This window comes from Schistocerca piceifrons, chromosome 4, assembly GCF_021461385.2.
Source record: "Schistocerca piceifrons isolate TAMUIC-IGC-003096 chromosome 4, iqSchPice1.1, whole genome shotgun sequence".
In the NCBI taxonomy this organism is placed as follows: Eukaryota; Metazoa; Arthropoda; class Insecta; order Orthoptera; family Acrididae; genus Schistocerca; species Schistocerca piceifrons.
The window spans coordinates 426417018-426442214 of NC_060141.1; the positions used below are offsets into that span (position 1 = coordinate 426417018).

The 25197-nt window shown below is 40.2% G+C and overlaps 1 protein-coding gene across 1 annotated transcript in view; it reads right to left on the bottom strand.

Moving 5' to 3' along the window:
* LOC124795363 (alpha-aminoadipic semialdehyde dehydrogenase-like) overlaps positions 1–25197 on the bottom strand; it is a 128532-nt gene that overhangs the window by 84728 nt on the left and 18607 nt on the right. Inside the window, exon 2 of the mRNA XM_047259365.1 lies at positions 21886–22102. Coding sequence (XP_047115321.1) covers positions 21886–22102 — 217 coding nt within the window. The remainder of the gene's footprint in view (positions 1–21885; positions 22103–25197) is intronic.

Below are 25197 nucleotides of genomic sequence, written 5' to 3' on the forward strand. Positions count from 1 at the left end.
GGTTGTTCATCTAATGTAAGTATTGGCTACGGTACTGATCTGTACCATTAGTATGTGTATGCTGCAGAACATATACTGTAGTACATTGTGAACTAAAGTTGTGTAGTCCATCAATTTTTACAGCAATATATTTCCAGAAAACCATTTCCCCTTATTGTAATTTAAGTACTTATATAATTAGTGCAATATTTCCACTTTTTTCTGCTTTTTGAACTGTTTCTCATAAGTCAGTGTTTGAAAATTTATAATCACAACATAAACATGGGTGTTACAAAACCAACTGCACCGCTGAAGTATTGTGTTTTGCACATATTATGAATCTCATGTTGTGTTCCATTTAGTTTCCTGCTTCAACAGTAGTGTATACTGTCAATCCATCAAGATAAAATTGAAGTTGCAATAGAGACTCTTTGAGCATAAACTTGTAATTGCATTTTTCTATTTATCATCAGACTCACTCTAAGATGCAAGAGAAACCTTTAGAGAAAAGTCTGTTCCCTAACACAAATGTTCCCCAATCATAGTGTCTCCACCAGAAAAGAAAATATCAAGATATTCTGTTAAACATTACTGAATGCATCCCTGAAAATTACCTAGGTGAAATAATCTGGAAATCCACTCACAGTGGAAATATACTAAATAGAATGACAACAAATGACACTTGACACTTCTGAGGATTTCCATGTTGAAATTTCTGCCAGGGACCGAGGTGCAGTTGTAGCAACTATGGTTACTAAAGTATAAAGGGCACCTAAAGTAAGTAGGAAGATCTATGTCTTCAGTAAGCTTGACAAAGGGGCAGTTGTGTCACATATTACAGAGGAACTCAAAACATTTATCCTTGAGCAGGAGCATGTAGAAGAACACTCACTAAAGTTCAAAAATATAGTTGACCATGCATTGGATAAATATGTGACCCGCAAAACTACATTACTGTCTCACTGATGCAGAATCCTAGAAGAAACATAATGAGACAACCTGAAATGAATTACCTCCACTATGCCCACCAGCACAGATTTCAAAAAACATCAAACCTGCAAAACTCAACTTGCAGTTCTCTCACATGACATCCTGTTAGTTACAGCCCAAGAGAATCGTGAGGGTGCAATACTCATTGACATCCAAAAAGCATTTAATTTGATATAATATCAGTGATTATTAAGTTTGATTTTATGGACTGTCAGTCAAAATTTGTAACTGGATTAAGGAGTTCTTAGTGTGGAGAGTATTATTTCACATTCCACTAAGCATCTGAGGTGTAAAAATCTGGACATGCAAACCAATTACAATTTCACTTTCCACATATAAATACATCATAAAGTGTACTTCATCATGTAGCATAACAATACTTAAGAAGCTTTCTTATATAGTCACCTAAGTGCTACTTCAGCATAAATTACACCTGTCTGAGCACTAGACCTGCCTTTGAGAAAAGGGAAGAGTACAAAAAACATTTAACTTTGCTACTTAGCTCCCTTGTTGGTGATTCAAAGATAGTTTACTGATGCTTTTGTAATCTCATTCTCTAGAAGTCCTGAGTTGAGTTTTTGAAGGTGACCATTAAAACCTAATTTCTGATGAATCCATTCTCTTTGATTTTTCTCCTAGGCATATTTTATAAAAAACATTCCACATAAAGAAAACATTACAATGTTTTGTAGGTGTAGTCACATGAATGACTCTTGACATATGCACGTATGGCATATAAAATATCAACTGAGGCAATAAACCACCCGAATATATTTTGAAACTACAACTTAAATGTAAAAAAGGACAGTTTCTGTTTTTTTTAAAAAAAAATTAAGGTCTGATATTTACAACCAAATACCTGAGAAATGGAGAGTTTGTTTATCTTTGTACTGTCAAGTATAATTCTTTAAACATTCCATGGCTGCATTTTTGTAGCAACTTGGCTGCATTAAGTTTTTTGTATCATGTTGGAATTGTAATGAAGTGACTGTATTTATTTTCTGATAATTTTATTTTTGTAATTTAGGACTGAACACTGTGGTAATATGTGTATCTCCCATGGATCTTTTGTGAGCTGTAATTTTGGTGGTAAGTGTTTTTCTCACTTGAGAAATGAGACAATTTTATCTGAGTTAATAACTGACGCCAATAGTGATTTCACAACAAACAGAAACAGATTGCTGTAGCAGTGTTTACACATCCGATACGTTGTAGTACCAGATGATGTCAGACACATCCAGAGGTGGTAAGACATATTCCAGAAAGCTTTGTACAAGCTGATTGTAAGTATGTTTCCAAAAGTCCACGTATGATGTGCCAATTTTGTACTATACTTCCTGAGCCTCTTGAAGAAACTATTTTGGTGGTAAACATACTTCCCAAGGGTCTTTAAAGCAATCTTATTTGATGGGATGTATGCTTCCAACAGCCCCAAAAGCTATATTTCACAGCAAACAGAAACCATAGCTCATGTAGCAGACTGTCACTAGATGCCAGGAGCATACAGAAGTGGTAAAAAGTAAAGAAATACATATTTTGGTAAGGATATCCCTCACAGCCTTTGAGAAGGCTGAATAAAATGTCACTGTTAGACTCATGAGATATGTTATTAAGTGTTACAAGATAAAAATTTTGTTTGATACCCTTTTTGTTTGTTCCTTCTTCCAGTAAATGAAAGTGAATTAATTAAAATAACACACCAATTAAAAACAAAAAATACTGAAGGACTAGATGGTATAACAACTAGACTAATTAAATGCTGCTTGTTTCTATCAGGAGGCAGCAGATCATGCCCTGTGCAGGCAGTCTTCCTTCTCATCTCAGAAGACATGAGCCACCCTTGAACCACCTGTACTTGGCTGTTCAACAGCAGAAGTAGACATGCAAACACAGGCAAGAGAAGACGCACACCACTGACATCAGAGCTTTGGCCTACTCATAGATCGCTGGCTTGCTGTCCAGTCTCATGTCAGCATCACAGGATTCTGACGCAAGTATCATTCTCTTGGATGGAGGCCAGCAGTCTGCTGACCATTGCCAGCCCTCCATGCCAGAATTGGAAGTGTCTCACTCACACTTACAATGGAGAAATGTGTAATTGAAAAGTAATTAAGTATTTTTCTCAATCACTATTCTATCTCCGGGCCCCGCCAGCATACCTCTCAGCCATTTCTCCCATGGGCCACAACAGGGTGGTGCCAGAGGTCACTCCACCAGGTGGTGCCAGAGGTCACTCCACCCACAGTACAGTAGTGTGCTGACAGCACCACCAGTGGACAGTGCAAGTTTGGCCACCCCTCACAGTGTGACATTTGAGCCACCGCCGTCACCTTCATTTTGGGGCGAGTGAAACTGTTGTTCATGTTTTGTGACAGTCAAGGGGGCCAAAATTAAGGGTTGTCATAACTACAAACTTCCTTCTGTGAGATTGAAAGAAATGGTGGATGGCTCCCAATCATGTTTTGTGACAGACAAGGGGGCCAAAATTAAGGGTCATCATAACTGAAAAGTTCCTTCTGTAAGATTGGAAGAACCAGTGATGTCTCCCAATTTGGGGGAAATTGTAAGTATCAGTGGTTAGAATCACTGTGATGTGCACAGTGTACTTGGGCATTCTGCCCCTTGTGCTAAGTCTATGGCTATTTTACATGTCACCATTTTGGCCATACCGCAACACAGTGCAGAGAATCCAGTTTGCTCATGATTACGTGTAAAGAAGAAGTATGGTAGTGTTGTCAACTAAGGATTGTTCTGTTCTTATTGTTGGGTTTGTAAAATATGAGTACAGCTAGTGCAGTGGCAGAATCAGAGACACAAGATGTCACCAGTCCAGAAGCAATGCAGTCATTAGTTAATGAAATAGCATGGTTAAGAACAGAAGATACTTCTACAAATAATGAGCTGACAGCAAAGAATGAAGAGCTGGAATTGTTAAAATCACAGATTCTAGGAATAGATCCAGCTGTTGTGAATATCTAGGAAATATCTAGGAGGTTGCACACTGGTGCACCATGCACCAGTGAGGCTAGCAATGGGATTTGAAGAAATTGATGTTGCTGCAGGAGTAAGAGGTAGACAAAATGTGTTTGCAGTGAATGTAAAATGTTTCAGTTGTGGACTTCTGGGGCACATGAAGAGGTAGTGCTGCCAGCCATCTGAACAATAAGGGTGTTTGAACCATCAGTAGTGTTGTGCGAAAAACAATATGGGCAGCCTGGGTGATAATAAGCACACATTAAACTCAAAAGGGAGCCCTGGAACTGCAGAAAGGCATTCCCAATAAAAATTAATGCAGGAAGTATGAATGCTGAGGCAGAATGTGCCGTAGTAGGTATAATAGGTGGGAAAAGGCGTAAGTTTCTGTTGGACACAGGGGCCATGTGTCAGTGACCTCATGAGTTTTAGTGGGTAGGATGCAGTGGGGCCCACAACATTATTTTCAATTGGAGGAAACCAATTTTATTTGAGGGTTAGATTTCCTGCATCAGCATCATGCCCTAATTGACCTTCAACAATATGTGGTGGAACTTAGTGGGAAGGCAATCTAGCTATGGGAAGCTGCTGAAAGTGGTGATCTGTCATGAGGAGTGTCTGTCATAGTGGGCAATACAGTTAAACCACAAGCATTGACATTGAGCTTTAATTTGCATGATTGTGTGTCAAGTGGCACCAAGAAGTTTCATGTGTAGTGTGGAACCTGATTTAACAGTGTGTTACGTATAGTGCAACCACTAGAAGGTAGTGATGTGTTGGATGCAGTGTGTTGTCTAGTGAAACAATGTGTTGTACATGTACAGAAGGACAGAGGCAAGATAATACCTGTCAATGTGTATAATCTTGGTGCTGAGGAAGATGTTGTTGTTGTGGTCTTCAGTCCTGAGACTGGTTTGATGCAGCTCTCCATGCTACTCTATCCTGTGCAAGTCTCTTCATCTCCCAGTACCTACTGTAGCCTACATCTGCATCATATGAGGAAGATAATAGCAGTAATATTAGAAATTCTGGAAGAGGAAGATTACTGCACAAAGGGTGTAAGCTATGAACAGGCACATGTTGATGCTTAGACTGCATTGCTTGAGAAGATTAAGCATTTGAGTAGAACAGAGGAAGTGTGTATGGAAGACCTGTTGTTAGACTTTCAAGATTTGTTTTTCCCATTAGGACTGTTGCCTGCATTGCCTATGACACAACATAGGATTCCTGCACAAAATGAACCAATGACATACCAGAAGTCATGCAGAATACTACGGCCCTGCAGCAAATTTTAGAAGAATTTATCAATCAGCTGTTGGCTGATGGCATAATGGGGAGAGCAGTAGTCCATGGCGGACAGGAATTGTAATCATAATGGAAAGGTCTACTGACAGTTGAAGGAGGTATTTATGCAACAGTAAGATGACCACAGATGCTCATCCCATTCCAAACATCACAGAAATAACTGATAATCTTAATCAGTGCTCGTACTTCTTGATGTGGACCTGAGGAGTAGGTACCATCAGTTTGAGGTGATTCCAGAGGACACACCAAAAATTGTTTTCGATACAATGGGGATATTATCAGTATAGAGGAATGTCGTTTGGTTTGAAAAATGCACCAGCAACATTTCATCATTTGTTAGACGGAATGTTGAAGGGATTAAGTCCTCATCCATGTTCTGTGTATTTTGATGACATAATTGTTCAAGAGATATGCAAGAACAAAGGTAGTGACTGAAAGGAGTATTCAGAGATTACAGATTGCACATTTAACATTGGGTAACAAAAAAGTGTCATTTTGCATTGGAAGAAGTAAATTACTTGAGATACATGGTTAGTAAGGGTGGTAAGAGGAACAATCCAAGGATGACACGTGAAGTGACACATTTTCCAGCACCAGGGACATATAAAGAATTATAATCCCTTCTGGGTCTCGTGAATTATTATAGGAAATTTGTGAGGTGTTCACAGATGTAGCACAACCACTTATGCAATTGCTGAGGAAGCGTATCAAATTTGCATGGTCTGAGGAGTGTCAGGGAGCATTTGATGAGTTAAAGGAAGTGTTGACATTGAGTCCAGTGTTGGTTTCTTGGATTTTCAGAGGGAATTTATTTTGTCATGCAACGCATTGAACAATGTTCTCAGGTGCATTTTGGGCTAGGAGGTCAATGGAGAAGAGCACTCCATTGCTTTTGTAATGAGACAACTGAATGGAGCTGAGAGAAATTATCTATTACAGAGAGGGACAGGCTTTGCCTGGTGTACAGAGAAACATACTTCTGGCATTACCTTTACAGGAGAAAGTTTAAAATACTGACTGGTCATGCTGCTTTCAAGTGGTTACTAGGTTTGAAGGAACCATGAAATGGACTGACAAGATGGGCATTAAAACTCAGTGAATTTGATTACGAAGTAATCCACAAACCTAGGGGGAAGAAACATGGAAATGTGTTTGCACTAAGCAGGAAGGTAGTGGTGATACAAGCACTAGGTCAGGATCTTGCTGAGTGGTAAACAGCACAGAGTCCTAACAGATAATGTAAGCAGTACAGTAAGCAACAGCAATTCAACATGTGTGACAGATTGTTATGTAAGGAGACTAAACTGGGACCATCAGTGGTAGTACCAGTGAAGGTAATGGAAGAGATGCATGATCACATTTTGTCTGGTCATGGAGGGCACAGAGCAACAAATTGATGGGTGGCAGAGAAGTACTTGTGGAAAGGAAGAAAAAGTGAAGTTGATCAGTGCATCAAGAATTGCATGAAGTGTGCGCAACATAGAGACTTAAATCAAAAATGAGTACTGTGCAGAGATTGCTAGAAGTTATGAAATCATTTCAGTTTATTGGGGTGGATGTGTTAGGACTGTTAAACTGAACACCAGCAGGTAATCATTTTGTGCTAATGATACTAGACCATTTCTCTTGTTATTGAGGATGGTATGATGCAGGAGGAACCAGCAACAGCCATAGTCCTGCAAATGTGGATGAATAGGTGGGGGCTGAAGTCTGGGGTGCCCGAAACACTAACAACACATCAAGGGTTGAACTTCATGTTGGACCTGATGATGAGTTGTGTCACGTCATCCCCAGTCAAATGGAAGGATGGGGCGGGTTCATCAAAAGATTGGGCGTATGGTTAGTTATCATGTCAGCTCCTACCACACAGACTGGGATAAATCTTTTGTGATGGATGTGTGTGATTCAAAAGTATGCACCAGCATGGGGTTGTTGCCATTTGAGATAGCGCATGGTAGAAAGATGCTGTTGGCATAGAATATGATTAAGCAGAAAGGGAGCACAAACAGAGAGTTTGTCTGAGAGCTTGCAAGAACTGTGAGAGACATTTGGCTTGCAAGAACTGTGAGAGACATTTGGAAAAGGGTCCAAAAAGAAAACATCAAGACATTGGAGAGCCAAAAGGAGTAGTGAAGTGCATGGGAACTTTACTTCAGAACAAGATGGGCCATTTGGTGATGCTGAGTCCATATACTCTGAGAGGAAAAGCAAAGAAGTTTGTGACATGATACAAGGACCTGTAGCAAATGATTGAAATCATGCCACCTGTAAGTGTGAAGGTACAATTACCAATGAGATAAATGATCATACATGCCCAATGTTTATGACTTCTTAAGGATGTGACAGAATTGATCTCATCAGGAGTACCAGCAGATGCAATGAAGAGAGCAGAGAATAAACAATGGAACAGGGAGTAACAGGAGGAGGAGGACCATGTACCTCATGTATTTCATACTTTAAGGCCAAGGAGGCAGTGAATTTCTTTTTTACATTGTATTAAAATTCATGTGGCTTTTTAAGTAGCATTGAGTAGGATAATATGTATATGTTAGTGTAAGAATTATCTTTAATTATTGAGTGGGAGATACTGATTTGGAAACAGCAGGCTTCTGGGGGGAGGGTAGATGATATGGTCCCTGACCTCAGGTTGCCATCTGGCAAGGGTGAGGAAGTAATGGTGCTATTTTTGGCAATACTGTATCTCTTTGTATGGGGCAGAGTAGAGGTGCTGCAAGATAATCACCTGGATGGATGATTTTTGTTTTCCAGGCAGCAGGAAGTATATTGCCTAGTCACAGGTGGACACTAGGTTTGGTATTTAATGTAGGGAAACTATGAAATGAAATAAGGAGATTGGAAGAGGCATTCTCAGGTACATGACACTAGCAAGCAGTAATGGAGTACTTATGGAGGTGTCAGAAGAGTACATGTTGCTCATAGAGTATAAGTGAAGGAGCAAATGCAAGACTTAGTGAGAGTGAAGCCACAAAAGTTGTGGGGGAAGAAAAGGGGATGGATAGATGCTGGAGACAGGCTATTTGAGATAACATTTGGAACAGTGGATGAAAATGATGTGAGTGAGCTAAATAGGACAGGAGAAGCCATGAGAGAGTTGGCAGAAGGGAACAAAGTGACTGTAAAGTGGCATTCCAGACAGAATGCAAGTTTAGAGTGCAGCAAGCTGAACAACATATGCATTCTTCAACAACTAACTAGCAAAGTGGTTTTTCTATAGCATCAGTTAGCCCTCTAAACAGAAGTTTAGGGACAGTTCAAACACAAATTGAAGTATAGGATGTGAGACTAATGCTAACAGGATTTTTGTAATCACTAGGAAATAGTGTCTGGGATGCAAGAGTGGAGTTAATGAGGTTGCAGGAAGCCATTTGTCAGGCACTGCGTGGACAATTGAGTCTTGTCCTATTGTCACCTGAAAAAGATCTTAAGAGACTGAGAAAGGTTTAGAAAGAAATTACTGCTGGAACTATACCGTTAATAACTCCAGGATTTCACTAACAAAATTACACAACTATATGACAAATATGCTCCAATAAAGACCAGAAAAGTAAAAAGGCAACCTGCACCCTGGCTGACTGATGAACTAAAACAGCTAATGAATCTCAGAGACGCTGCACATCGAGCATACAATATACACCCTACACCTGAAAATCATACTGTATACAAGCAGAAATGAAACAAAGTCAGTCAAGCAGTGAGAAACTCTAAGCTCAGACATGCCCGTACATTAGCTGACAATAGATGTAGACCAACTATCCTGTGGAAAAATCTCCGTAGTCTCGGTTTAGGCAAAATAAAAGTTGCAAAAAATCCCATGGTCCCAGCTGAAGAACTAAACCATTTCTTCACATTACCTACAACCAAAATTTAACCACAAAAAAAAACAACAGAGAATCATTGATTACTTCATGGGGATGAACGACTGTAGCAAAGAAAAATTCTATCTACAGCACGTCACTTGCTGTACTGTCAAGAAAGCCATAATGCGGATTAGATCAGCATCTACTGGTCATGATGGCATCACTATCCAGATGGTAAAACTTATTATTAACCAACTACTGCCCTCTATAACAAACATTTTCAATGATTCATTAATCACAAGTGTTTTCCCTGAGGCCTGGAAACTGGGACAAATTAAGCCACTGCCTAAAAAGGACATCGCCACAGCACCCTCTGACTACCATCCCATCTGCCTTCTTCCTGCACTATCAAAGGCTTTAGAATACATAGTTCATGACCAGCTCACCAACTACCTAACTACTAACAACCTACTAGATGAATATCAATCAGGTTTCTGTAAACATCGAAGCACAACATCCGCGCTGATAAAGGTGACAGATGACCTGAAACTTGCCATGGACAAACAAGAAGTGACTATCATTTGCTTCTTAGATTTCAGCAAAGCATTTTATACTGTCAACTTCGACATCTTGCTAGCCAAACTTAGCGGTCTAAATTTCTCACCAAGTGCAGTGCAATGGTTTCGCTCATACATGACGTCTCGTCAGCAGTGTGTTCTGTCTGGGAATATAAAATCACAATGGCGGCAGGTAGTGTCAGGTGTTCCCTAAGGCTCAGTATTAGGTCCTATACTCTTCTCTCCGTATACCAACGATGTGTCATCGGTTCTGACCTATTGCAAATATCATATGTATGCTTATGCTGATGACCTTCAGTTGTATCTAAGTGTGAAACCAAGCAATCTCAAGAAAGCTATTGAAAATTTCAATACTGACCTTGATGCACTGTCAAAATGGGCACAGAACATAGGTCTAAAACTAAACCCATCTAAAACCCAAGCGGTACTTGTTGGTCACTCTAAGCTCATTAGTCCAAAACATCAGGAATCCGTACAACCTCTTATCTTAAATGGAACAAATATTAACTTCTCTCCCTCAGTAAAGAGTTTGGGAGTAATAATAGATGAAAATCTAAATTGAACAGAGCACGTAACTGCAGTGTGCAAAAAAGCATCAGCATCCCTTCGTGTCCTACAAAAATACGAAAAACTCTTCCCTTTCGATCTGAAAAAGAAATTAGTACAAACGCTTATACTCCCAATCATTGACTACAGCGATATTATCCTACAAGGCCTCTCTCAGGAAAATTTGTGACGTCTAGAACTGGTCATGAATGCCTGCGTCCGATATATCTGTGACGTTCGACTTTTTTATCACATTTCACCAGCATATGCAAAATTGTCCTGGCTGCGTGCAGACAAACGCAGAGATTTCCATACACTCTGTCTCATCTACTGCCTTATAAATGTACACTGTCCCTCATATCTCTCCTTGTCCCTAACATTCATGTCGGAACAACATGACAGAAACACACATTCCCATTATAATAAAATCCTCTCCGTTCCACTGCATCGCTCAGTCACCTTCTCCAAGTCCCTTACAGTAGCGGGAACCCAACCCTGGAATAACCTCCCTCGTTATGTTAGAGAACTTAAAAACATGTCCAGCTTCAAAAAACAATTAATGATGTATCTACTAAAGCAACGGTAATGCCTTCCTCTGTACATGAATGAACTTCACCTCATTACTTCCCTCTTTCCCCCTCCTTAAATCTCCCTTCCCCAAAACTCGCTATACTAGTAAACATCTACTGTACACACCAAGATATTAATGTACATCTGCACAAATCTTCATTACTACTGTCAATTTTTCTCAAGGTTTTCTTTCTTTTTTGATTTTTTTTTTACTGTTATTATTATTGCTTTTATCATAATATGTATGTATAGCACCTGTTGTAAACATACTGCCAGCATTTACTTTATTAGGTCTTAGTCATGTTTATCATTATTATTTGATTTTTTTCCTGTTATTATTATTGCTTTTATCATAATCTGTATGTATATCACCTGTTGTAAAAATACTGCCACATTTACTTTATTAGGTCTTAGTCACTACTCTTTATTCATATTGTCACTAGAGTAATCTAATTTTCTCATTTAAACTATTGTCATGATGTAACTCTGATGTGTGAAATTTTGCATGTGTGGAACACTGGTCCGATGTAAGAGAGGGCCTGATGGCCCTAATCTGATCAGGTTAAATAAATAAATAAATAACAGAGCCTAACATTAAACTCTGCTCTTCTACTATCATGGAGTAACTGTAGAAGTGAGAACAGATAGTGCACAGTTGTATATGTCAGTGAAAGTACCAGTGGCAGACAAATATGCATTGTTTAGGTGTTATATGCTACACACCCAGGAACAGCAGGGAAGTTTTTGCAGATAAGAGAGGGGCACCATATTACTGATAGCAGAAGATGGGGATCAGAATGCGGTAATGCCCAAGGGAGAACTACAAGAATGCCAAACAGGGTGGTCACATATGTCCTACTTGTGAGATACAGACAGGAGGAAACTCACGTGTCTTTCAGTTATTCAAGGATAAAGGCAAGGGGTCAGCCATGCCAAAAGGAGGTGATGCAACCAAAGTCGAACTTCCAGCAAGTGGGCCTACATAGGGTATAACTCGGTGTACAATGATGTAATCTTAGTGATGACATGTTATGAACAAGGGAAGCTCATGGGAGTGAAATTTATGGAGTTAAGAGGCATTGTGTTGTTATTTAATGGTATCGTGTAATTTATGGGACCAACCTTTCATTTACCAGCTGTAATGATGGGAGTTAATGATGTAAATATAATGTAACCACAGCTATTTTGGCCAGATGAACCCTTGGAGATGTCTCCTAAATGAAACCTCACCTACCTAAATGATGCCTGAGAACCAAGTCTAGTTCATTCACTGAATCAGATGATGGCTGCACAGGAGGGTCACATCACTGTGATGCAGCTAATGCAGCACATTGAGCAGTATTGGGATGGTAGATGATGAGTAACCATGACCTTGAGTGTTGCAATTCCTAGCACAACAGAAATTTTGTTTTTGTTTTACATAGCTTTCATTTATTTGAGATCGTGAGCCTTTCAGCCACCCAACCTGTGGGTAATCCAGGTTCCACTAGACCAGATGACCTGGATGTGAGATGGAGAGTACTTTCATAGAAACTGAATTTAGATGATTAGAAGCATGGAGAAAGTCATGTAAAGGGCAAAGATATACAATAGGCACAAATACAATAAGCAGTAGTAACGAAGTGATTTTCTCAGCTACCAGTCTATCACTGGGCCCCACCAGGCTACCTCTCAGCCATCCCCCCCCCCCCCCCCCCCCCCTCCAGAGGCCACAACAGGGTGGTGCCAGAGGCCACACCACCCCCAACAGTAATTTGGGGTTACAAAGCATTTTATGGCTTGAGAGGAGGAAGTGCAAGGAGGTTTGGGCCTGATACATTGTGTTTTGCAGGACCATGTTGGTGAGAGCTATGGGCTGACAGAATTTGAACAGATAGAGATTGTTGTGGAAGGACGGGCTGTAGTCAGAGATGGGCAATTAAACGGTCAGATCACTTCAAGGGATCCTATAAGATAGACAACAGTGCAGGAACAGTATGTGGGACTGGGTTCTTACTATATATAAGAAAAGATTTTGTGTTGCCACAGATGAAGGGAGCAAGGATCCTTATTGGTGGGTAAATAACGCGAAAAAATATGCAAAATTCCATAAAAATACATGGAATTATCACAAAAGAGTGAAGTGGAAGAAATATAGTGAAAAAAGATTAAGCCTGAGTCAGTGGGGCCTTTGGTGGAAAACAAAAACTTAATAAAATTGATATGGAAATGAGAAGAGTTCAAGAGAAAAAATGTAGAAAAAGATGATAAAAGGTCAGTGGGTGTATATGTGTCAAGAAAGAGGGTATCTGGTGTAATTCGATTGGGTGAGGTCGTAAGGTGTGTGCTTGAATAAGGGAAAAGGAGAGGAGGGCTCGTTAGGTATGGGGTGCAGTGCAGTATATGTGGCACAGGAAGATACAGGGAAACACCCAAAAATACATGAGGGTGAAGGGCCATAGTGTATCAATCTGAAGCTCCAGGAATAATTATATCAAATATATATATATATATAATTAAACAATAGTCTTGATCATAAATTTCTTTTAATTGGAGTAACCAGTTTCAATCCTTAAGGATCAATTCTCAGTGTCATGGGTCAGCGCAGCTTGCTCCATGGAAGTCCACCTGCCATTCTGGAGTCTGAAGATGATCCTTAAGGATTGAAACTGGTCACTCCAATTAAAAGAAATTTGTGATCAAGACTGTTGTTTAATTATATGTACTTAATTATATTATATAAGATTGCTGATAATGTTTTCAAAAATTTTATAATTATATCAGTTGGAAGAATATAGGATATGATACAATGCACGTGCAATCTGTGCATGCATGGAGCCATGTGTTGTAAAAGATGAGATCATTAATACAGGATGGCTTAGAAGTCAGAGAGTGTCCATTGTGGGAGGCAACAATAAAATGTAGGAAAGTGGAGAAGGAAAAGGATGGACACTGAGTATTATAATGCAACAGAGAGTGGTAACAACAGGAATCAGCACTGGGCTGTAGGAGAGATTATGAGTTAAGCAGAATCAAACAATAGAAAGTTTGGGATGGAATAAGAACATTATGGAAAGGAGAGATTGCTACTCTGCACAAAGAGGAGGCATTAAGTTGCAGACTGACACAGTGAAAAGAATGCTAGTAATATTTCAGTTTTTCAACAAAGTCAGCCTGAACATCAAATTAGCCATCTCTGGCTCTGTCTCCTTCCACAATGATGTCTATCTGTTGAAATACCACTGGTACATAGCCCTCACTGGCATAGTCCTGCAAAATAATATGAATTGTGCCCAAACCTCTTTGTAGTATCTCCTCTCCATCCATAAAATTCTCCTGAATAGCAACCCCAAGTTCCTGCATTCCATCTCCCATCTCTTGACCTCCAGGAACTAGAACATGCTCAATGCCACATCAAAAACTTTCCAATCCATTCACCTCCTACATCCACCTTGGACTACCACTATCCATCATCACTGCAAGAAGTAGTAGTTAGTTTCATGTCTCATAGATAATTTGAACCACTCTTTTATGAAAAATATGTGGAGTAAGTCAGTTTTACTGGGTATGTATAGATGATTAGCGTTAATACCGATGAAGCCATTATTTTTTTTTAGTCCTGCTCATGACACTAAACTTAAAAACTAGGGAGTTTTTTTCTTTTTATTCTTCTTTGTTCTGCTACTAGGTTTTAGATAAAAATCCATCCTTGGGATAGCAGGAGTTAAATAATTTAGGTTAGATTTAAAACTAGCATTGCTACCTGTCAGACACTTTATAGTATTGGGCAAATGACAAAAAATGTTTGTTGCTGGATATTGAAATCCTTTCTGAGCCACAGACAGATTTAATAATTGGTAATAAAGGTCAGTGTTGTAGCTATGGAAATCACTATTCTTCTCAAACTGTGAAGTATAATTTATCATGAATTTCATTGATGACTATGTGTATTGTGGTAGTCCATATGAATGGCCCACCTCCTTGAAGAGGCACCTGCAAGAGGACTGTCAGTGACCACCCTACAGTATTATTACTGCTCACTTTTGTGTAATTTGTCCTTTCTTTTTAACAGTAAAAACTCCATCAAAACAGGCCTCAGAAGACCCAGTGGTACTGACTGATCACCATGTCATCTTCAGCTGATGTGCACCACTGGAAGCGAATATGGAGGGGCATGTGATCAGGCACACCACTCTTCCAGCTGTTCTCAGTTTTCATGACCAGAGCCACTACTTCTCAGTCAAGTAGTTCCTCATTTGGCCTCACAAGGGCTGAGTGCACCCTGCTTGCCAACAGCATTCATCAGACCCAAGTGGTCACCCGTCCAAGCACTAGCGAAGCCCAACAGTGCTTAACTTCGATGGTCTGATGGGAACCAATGTTACCACTGTGGCAAGGCCGTTGGGCTTCTAACAGTTGAGTTACCCCATAAAATTATTCCATGAGAAATTACAGAGCATAAATATGCATAATATGTCAGGAGGTTAATTCATTTGTTTCCAAGACTAGCAATTATATCAACTGGAAAAGCAGCTGAACTTATTGTTTGAAAAGCTCAGTAATATGCTTCTTCCAGTTCAAGTTTTCATCAAGATGTACACCCACAAATTTGGAGCATTCAACCCTATTTACTTACTCCTGTTCATGTGCTATATCAATTGCTCGTATAGCTCTGTTATACAGTATTGAATATAATCTGTTTTCTCAAACTTTAGAGGTAGTTTTGTCTGCAAAGAGTATCAATTCTGTTTGTTGAACGTTCACTGGTAGGTCATTCACATACACTCCTGGAAATTGAAATAAGAACACCATGAATTCATTGTCCCAGGAAGGGGAAACTTTATTGACACATTCCTGGGGTCAGATACATTACATGATCACACTGACAGAACCACAGGCACATAGACACAGGCAACAGAGCATGCACAATGTCGGCACTAGTACAGTGTATATCCACCTTTCACAGCAATGCAGGCTGCTATTCTCCCATGGAGACGATCGTAGAGATGCTGGATGTAGTCCTGTGGAACGGCTTGCCATGCCATTTCCACCTGGCGCCTCAGTTGGACCAGCGTTCGTGCTGGACGTGCAGACCGCGTGAGACAACGCTTCATCCAGTCCCAAACATGCTCAATGAGGGACAGATCCGGAGATCTTGCTGGCCAGGGTAGTTGACTTACACCTTCTAGAGCACGTTGGGTGGCACGGGATACATGCGGACGTGCATTGTCCTGTTGGAACAGCAAGTTCCCTTGCCGGTCTAGGAATGGTAGAACGATGGGTTCGATGACGGTTTGGATGTACCGTGCACTTTTCAGTGTCCCCTCGACGATCACCAGTGGTGTACGGCCAGTGTAGGAGATCGCTCCCCACACCATGATGCCGGGTGTTGGCCCCGTGTGCCTCGGTCGTATGCAGTCCTGATTGTGGCGCTCACCTGCACGGCGCCAAACACGCATACGACCATCATTGGCACCAAGGCAGAAGCGACTCTCATCGCTGAAGACGACACGTCTCCATTCGTCCCTCCATTCACGCCTGTCGCGACACCACTGGAGGCGGGCTGCACGATGTTGGGGCGTGAGCGGAAGACGGCCTAACGGTGTGCGGCACCGTAGCCCAGCTTCATGGAGACGGTTGCGAATGGTCCTCGCCGATACCCCAGGAGCAACAGTGTCCCTAATTTGCTGGGAAGTGGTGGTGCTGTCCCCTACGGCACTGCGTAGGATCCTACGGTCTTGGCGTGCATCCGTGCATCGCTGCGGTCCGGTCCCAGGTCGACGGGCACGTGCACCTTCCGCCGACCACTGGCGACAACATCGATGTACTGTGGAGACCTCACGCCCCACGTGTTGAGCAATTTGGCGGTACGTCCACCCGGCCTCCCGCATGCCCACTATACGCCCTCGCTCAAAGTCCGTCAACTGCACATACGGTTCACGTCCACGCTGTCGCGGCATGCTACCAGTGTTAAAGACTGCGATGGAGCTCCGTATGCCACGGCAAACTGTCTGACACTGACGGCGGCGGTGCACAAATGCTGCGCAGCTAGCGCCATTAGACGGCCAACACCGCGGTTCCTGGTGTGTCCGCTGTGCCGTGCATGTGATCATTGCTTGTACAGCCCTCTCGCAGTGTCAGGAGCAAGTATGGTGGGTCTGACACACCGGTGTCAATGTGTTCTTTTTTCCATTTCCAGGAGTGTATATAAGAAATAGGAGTGGACCCAAAATTGGACAATGTGAGTCTCCTCAAAGCTGCTAAAACTTGCCTTGCAGACCTTCTGCATTTACCTCACCTCTCAGAAACTCCTTCCTGCTGCCTACAGAACACAAAACCTAAAGAGATCCACAACACAGGCATGAACCTGTGCTCCAAAAGTCTCAGTCCCACAGAAGTATCAATCATATCTTTTGTCTCACTTCCAAATTCATTCATGTTGAGCTTATAAATGAACTTCTCTCCTTCTCCCAGTTCTCACAGTGGAAACAATTTTTCACTATTTCTCAGCACTAACCCTACCAGTCAGACTCAATCTAAAACCAATAGTGAAGTGTGTCTGACAGCTTATTTCTCCATCCAAACATGACTCAGCCACATAGCTCCCAAAACACCTTCTGCTAATTTTCCATAATTTCCTAACCTTGCACTTCACCACACCATCTTTACCCAAATCCCTCAACATGAAAACAAACCTCAAATCCACAGAAAGAACAGCAATCCACCACTTAAAAACTAATCCCAACCTTATAAACCTACCTGCTGACAAAGTCTCCACCAATCTGGTTATGAACTGCAGGAATTATCAAGCAGATGGACTTCACCAGTTATCAGATACATCCACCTACAAGCCCTACCATAATAACCCGATTCCAGAAATACAGCAGGATCTCCTTAAATCCTTAGGACCTCCCCATAACCTCTCCCCTGAGTCTATCTGTCTTCTCATCCCTCACCACACAATGTGCCTTACTTTAATGACTGCTTCGCAGCCTGTGCCCTATGTATTCCTCCCCATCAACATCAGTTTTCTAAATTGTGCAGGTGGGAGCTCTCCCTACAACATATTCTTCATTCCCATGATGCCCCTGACTCAACCTTTGCAAGTTCCTATACTCCACATATCTATTCCCTTCCTTGCTCCCACTCCAGTACTACACATGCCTTCTATCCCACCAGTACACCTGCATTGTGTTTTCCTCTTTCCTATTTCTCTCCTCTACTTTTCTGTCTGCCCCTTCACCCCCACCCCCCAATCATTCCATCCCATCCTACCCAGCCCGTTTTACACCTAGCAGTCCTACCATATCCCCACAAGTCTCTGCGCACTCTCACAGGCAGATCTAGCACCTTCACCCACCCATAACATGCTATCCCTCCTCCCTCCCACCCCATGCACCCCATGCCTCTTCCTTATTCCCACAACTAATCCCAGCTAGATTGCTACTCACAACAGATGCAGTCAGATGCCTGGAGACCGTGGCCATGTATGAGTGAGTTGCTGTGTGAATGTTTGTATGTGTGTTTTTCCACCATATAGAAGAGATGTTGAGCTGCAGACAGGCATGATGAAAAGACTGCTAAATGTTTAAGATTTTGGCCACAAGGTCTTCTTCTGAAGTGGAAAAGATACACACACTCATGCAAGCACAACTCACACAGATTGACTACTGTCCTGCCCTCTGTAGCTTGACTGTCCAGCCATGACAGCAATAGACAGTAGTCATGTGTCTTGTGTGAATGTGTGTGTGTTTTCTATTGCAGAAGAAGAAGGATTTTTGGCCAAAAGCTTAAATGTATAGCAGTTGTTTCATTGTGCCTATCTGAGACTCAACATCTTCTCTATAAGGTGCATACCAGTCTATCCCTCTGATAATATTTTTGTTATTTTATCCTGGACTTGCCATTGTTTGTGTGTGTACTTTCTATTTCTGAAGGAGGACTTTGTCTGAAAGCTGAAATATTTGTAGCGTTCTTCTCCCACTCCAGTACTACACATGCCTTCTATCCCACCAGTACACCTGCATTGTGTTTTCCTCTTTCCTATTTCTCTCCTCTACTTTTCTGTCTGCCCCTTCACCCCCACCCCCCAATCATTCCATCCCATCCTACCCAACCCGTTTTACACCTAGCAGTCCTACCATATCCCCACAAGTCTCTGCGCACTCTCACAGGCAGATCTAGCACCTTCACCCACCCATAACATGCTATCCCTCCTCCCTCCCACCCCATGCACCCCATGCCTCTTCCTTATTCCCACAACTAATCCCAGCTAGATTGCTACTCACAACAGATGCAGTCAGATGCCTGGAGACCGTGGCCGTGTGTGAGTGAGTTGCTGTGTGAATGTTTGTATGTGTGTTTTTCCACCATATAGAAGAGATGTTGAGCTGCAGACAGGCATGATGAAAAGACTGCTAAATGTTTAAGATTTTGGCCACAAGGTCTTCTTCTGAAGTGGAAAAGATACACACACTCATGCAAGCACAACTCACACAGATTGACTACTGTCCTGCCCTCTGTAGCTTGACTGTCCAGCCATGACAGCAATAGACAGTAGTCATGTGTCTTGTGTGAATGTGTGTGTGTTTTCTATTGCAGAAGAAGAAGGATTTTTGGCCAAAAGCTTAAATGTATAGCAGTTGTTTCATTGTGCCTATCTGAGACTCAACATCTTCTCTATAAGGTGCATACCAGTCTATCCCTCTGATAATATTTTTGTTATTTCATCCTGGACTTGCCATTGTTTGTGTGTGTACTTTCTATTTCTGAAGGAGGACTTTGTCTGAAAGCTGAAATATTTGTAGCGTTCTTCTCCATTGTGCCCATATGTGACTCAACACTTCCTCTTCTTGGTGACTAGCAATTTATCCTTTCCATATGAGAGTAACAATTTGTAAATACATGAAATGGAATCATCACATACACCCAATTTTTGGTTAAGATAGGTGGCAGACTTTGATTCATTGGAAGGATACTGCAAATATGTAGTTAGTCTATAAAGCAGACTACTTAGAAATCAATTATGCATCATATCTTACAACATTTCTCAAATGTGCAGGACTCATACCAAATAGGGCTAATGGGGACACTGAATGTACACAAATAAGGATGGCACAAATCATTACAGGTTTGTTTGACTCATGGGAGAACAGCCCAGAAATGTTGAGTGACCTGAATTGTAAGATATGCTTGAAGACAGAAAGCCTACTTACAAGGTTCCAAGAATGCATTCAGTATGTGATTATAACGGCGTTCCAAGTGCACTAATAAATTTTCAGAGCTATTATTTGACACAGATGGTAAAAGAACGAAGTGCAACTCAGATTTTATGTCATAACCATAATCTACAGAATGTGGAGAGTGCCAGTACTGCAAAGCAGGGCAACACTCATACCTCATTACTATACAGCAAGCAGAAATATAGCAAGGAGCGCAAGCAATTCAGTATGATGGTACCCAGAACGGCATTCTGCAAACTCCGCAATATGAAGAAATAACATGCAACATTCAATCTCCTCCACTCCAAGGCATACTAGTACTGATGATAAACTGAGAGGTAGGAAAAACTGTTTGTACTTGAGACACCACGGAGTGAACAGGATTGCTGACATCTCCACTTAAATGAGATCAAATGGCCACATAACTTGCTACAGTGATGTGATATCTGGCTTTAAATACTCCTGTTTAGGACTGAATACTCTCAGTATACTTGTTCATTCTGTCCAAATTACTGATCCTAATGGAATGACAGTTTCGCTAGTTACAGGTTAGTGCTGTTGGCAAACCATGATGTGCTGCATGCTGCCTGTCGGAAGACTTCAACTACAAAACTGCAGCGTGCCTGATATGGGCAGACTTTGTTGCTATGGGCTGTCACTCCTTGTAGGTCACATTAAAGACTGATGGAAGATGCAGACCTAGGGGGCATTCCTCTGGTGAGGGGTCTAGCTGACCGACTGCAAGCTGCCATCTTCTACTTGCTGGGTGTGCACCTGAATGCCGTCTCCCAGACTGTACATGTACCACCTTCCTGGCTGCATGCCATTTGTGCTAAGGGAGTCCTGGGCTTCGAGCTTCAGGGAAGATAATATTCTGCAGCAGAATATAATTTTCGTGGAAGATAACACAAACACATTAATGGAATGTATTTCAGAAGCTACTGTTTGTGTGCCGTATTTAGGCATAGTACTGAAACACTCACTCAGCAGGAGCTCAGCCATCACCCGTTGTCCAGTCTCAATGCCCACAGACCTCTTAACTTGAGGAGTGCCTTTTACGATGAGAAGAAGCCCTAACTTGTGGTACCATGCTACATACCCTCTGTCATTCATTTCACAGTGGTTCTTTGAACCATCTTTCCATAAGAACCTGTTATGGTAATCATTAAAGGCTTCATCCATTGTGCAATAGGTATTGTTTCTTTAGAAGTTTCTTTACTAAGACTGTGTACCATGGGAAGTCCTATCTCTCACAAAGTGTTTTATAAGGTACATATTTATCTGGATCTGTGGGTCGAAAATTCTTGTTTGTAGCATGACAAGTAATGATGCTCACTTCGAATAAGCCTTCATTTCAATATTATACAGATACCTTTTAGCATTTGACAGTCAATTTGCACCTAGCTACATGTTTATCAAACAGTGGTAGGTAGGCAGCAATAGTATAACTGGAGAAATAACACATGATATCAAAGCAGGAGCTTTACTTATACTTATATGAAATGTTTATTTGTAGCCTTTTACAAGCAGAGAACAGCAGAATATATTTAGTGAAAGAGCATTGTTTGCAATACAACCTAAGTAGTTTTGAGAGATGCTTCTCTCTGTTAATGAGTTTCTACACTTGTTTCACTTTTTTCTTTAGTGCAATCTCTGAAACCCAGCTAATGAGTGTATAATGTGAAGCATCTTTTGTCAGATAATAGTACACTATCTTCTTTATTTTATTTTTCGGTATTTCCAATACTCACCTTTCCTGTCAAAACTTTTTCTAGTCTTCAGATTTCAAAAAGTTTCACAAAAAGGCATTTGTGTACTCATTTATGTTCAATTTTTATCATGCATAGATGCAAGTCACAAAAGTATTACAAAGACAAATTTGAAGAGTATAATTTGTACTGAGACACAATCTGCGATTGTATTTACCCATTTCAAGTGATACTAATTTTCCTAGCGGTATCAGCTTTTCTCTTAGAGCATCTCCCATCTGCCGTACAATTTCTCCACGTTTGGGTGCTGGTAAATCAGCCCATATTTGCCAGGCGTTCTCAGCTTCAAGTACACACTCATTGTAGTCCTTTATGTTTCCTTGCTGAACTTCAGCTATAGGTCTCCCATTTGCTGGACAAACTGAAGTTACGACCTGCAAAAGCAGACTCTTGTCAGTAAACATGCTATGTAGCTATATATCTGGTCCAAGTATATAACTTGTTCAACAAGATTTACCCCTGAGCTATGATAGTTGACTCAGAAACTGTAAAGTACTATTAACAATTTCTGTTACACTGGTTCTTAGTTGTGCCAATAAACTATAAGAGTTATATACTCTTATCTGGACAGAAAAACCTATAGCATACTTATGCTTCAGGACAGATGGGTGGGTGGGAGAATAGGGGCAGGAGATGGGGGAGGATTCTCAGCACAGAAATGAAAGACTGCATCTTTCAGGTGAAAAACATATTTATTTTCATGTAGTGCCCTCTCAAGTCAATGGACTTTGTGCAACACATTTCTTAATTTGTAGAATCCAGCTCTGAAGTGTGATTATGGAATGTCTGAAATACAAATTACTGCCAAGACCTCTTCATTGGGCTCAAAATGTTTTACAGCCATAATTTCTTTATGTATCTGTACAAGTAGAGTCTGGTAATTTACTTTATTTTTTCATTGCCAAAACACCTTTTAGGGTAGGCACATCCATTTCACAAATAAACTATGTTTCTTTTGCCTTCTAAAATACTTATCACATATTTTATCATCCACATACACAAGACTTGTATATATTTCACCACTTATTGCTGTACAGTTTAACAAGGATCTCTTTTGCATACCAGAAGACAATGACTGTAAAGTTTTTGCCAAATGAAGTTAATTTCATCATTTTTGGTGCATGTTCATCCTCTTATTCGAAAGCTCATTTGTTTGCGGCATGAGATGTTGAACTATCATCTAATTCCTAATAACAGATTAACTGAGAAAATCAGTAAAGTTACTTTTCCAAAGGTCCCACCATTGTTGAGAAATTACTTTTTGCTTTTGCCTGTGATCAGTATTCAAGAAATTTGAAAAACATCTTGCACAAAGCTTTCTCATGTTTCATTCTTCATGTGAAATTACCATTCTTCCTCATCTGCTATCCCTACAGCAACAGTTATTTCAAAAACATTTAATTTTGACATCCAGTACCATATTGCACATTTTCAAAATGTTTCTACCTGTTTCAGTTCTGGGACACATTTTGTTTGGAATATTTTCAAGAGAATTACAAATATTTTTGATTTTAACTGTCAATTTCTTAACTGTTGAAAATGAAGCAGCACACTACTCATTCACCAACCCTGGATCAATTACCATTAACAACATACAGTTCAAAACAAAACAAAAAATTATCATGGCCAAGTCTTCCATTTTATCTAATTGAAAGAAATACACATAAAGTGACTACTTTGTAAAGCTGGATTAACAAAACCATTCTGTAAGTTACGTTGACACTTTACTTAAATTACTATACAAAATGTACTAACATAACATGCACAAAATTTAATAATAATAATAATTATTATTATTATTACTATTATTATTATTATTATTATTATTATCTTTCCTTTCTCAGACATTATGTTTGGTTAAAAATGGAAAGTGATGCAGACCTTGATCAAGCGTGACTTCCTTTTAACTGTACAGTATATGTTACATTGCATTTAGGAACTTTCGGGTAATTGAACATGTATCAATAATTACAGGTTTCTGTAGTTGTATATATACATTTGGATGTAGCTGTATTGCATTGATGTACTGGTGGATATTGTGTGGTATGACTTGACTCCTGTAATTAATAGTATAATTGGTATAATGTCAACTTTTTCCTGATGCCACATGTCCTTGACTTCTTCAGCCAGTTGGATGTATTTTTCAATTTTTTCTCCTGTTATCTTCTGTATATTTTTTGTATTGGGTATGGATATTTCAATTAGTTGTGTTAATTTCTTCTTTTTATTGGTGAGTATGATGTCAGGTTTGTTATGTGGTGTTGTTTTATCTGTTATAATGGTTCTGTTCCAGTATAATTTGTATTCATCATTCTCCAGTACATTTTGTGGTGCATACTTGTATGTTGCAACATGTTGTTTTATTAGTTTAAGTTGTATGGCAAGTTGTTGATGTATTATTTTTGCTACATTGTCATGTTCTCTGGTGTATTCTGTATTTCCTAGTATTGTACATCCGCTTGTGATGTGATCTACTGTTTCTATTTGTTGTTTGCAAAGTCTGCATTTATCTGTTGTGGTATTGGGATCTTTAATAATATGCTTGCTGTAATATCTGGTGTTTATTGTTTGATCCTGTATTGCAATAATGAATCCTTCTGTCTCACTGTATATATTGCCTTTTCTTAGCCATGTGTTGGATGCGTCTTGACCCGATGTGTGGCTGTGTTAGATAAGACGGGTGCTTGCCATGTAGTGTTTTCTTTTTCCAATTTACTTTCTTTGTATCTGTTGATGTTATGTGATCCAAAGGGTTGTAGTAGTGGTTATGGTTATGAAATTGCAGTGGTGGAGCCAATGTAATTATATGAGTGATTGCTTTGTGTATTTTGCTAGTTTCTGCTCGTTCTATAAAGAATTTTCTTAAATTGTCTACCTGTCCATAATGTAGGTTTTTTATGTCGATAAATCCCCTTCCTCCTTCCTTTCTGCTTAATGTGAATCTTTCTGTTGCTGAATGTATGTGATGTATTCTATATTTGTGGCATTGTGATCGTGTAAGTGTATTGAGTGCTTCTAGGTCTGTGTTACTCCATTTCACTTCTCCACATGAGTAGGTCAATATTGGTATAGCATAAGTATTTATAGCTTTTGTCTTGTTTCTTGCTGTCAATTCTGTTTTCAGTATTTTTGTTAGTCTTTGTCTATATTTTTCGTTTAGTTCTTCTTTAATGTTTGTATTATCTATTCCTATTTTTTGTCTTTATCCTAGATATTTATAGGCATCTGTTTTTTCCATCGCTTCTATGCAGTCTCTGTGATTATCCAGTATGTAATCTTCTTGTTTACTGTGTTTTCCCTTGACTATGCTATTTTTCTTACATTTGTCTGTTCCAAAAGCCGTATTTATATCATTGCTGAATACTTCTGTTAGCTTTAGTAATTGGTTGAGTTGTTGATTTGTTGCTGCCAGTAGTTTTAGATCATCCATGTATAGCAAATGTGTGATTTTGTGTTGGTATGTTCCAGT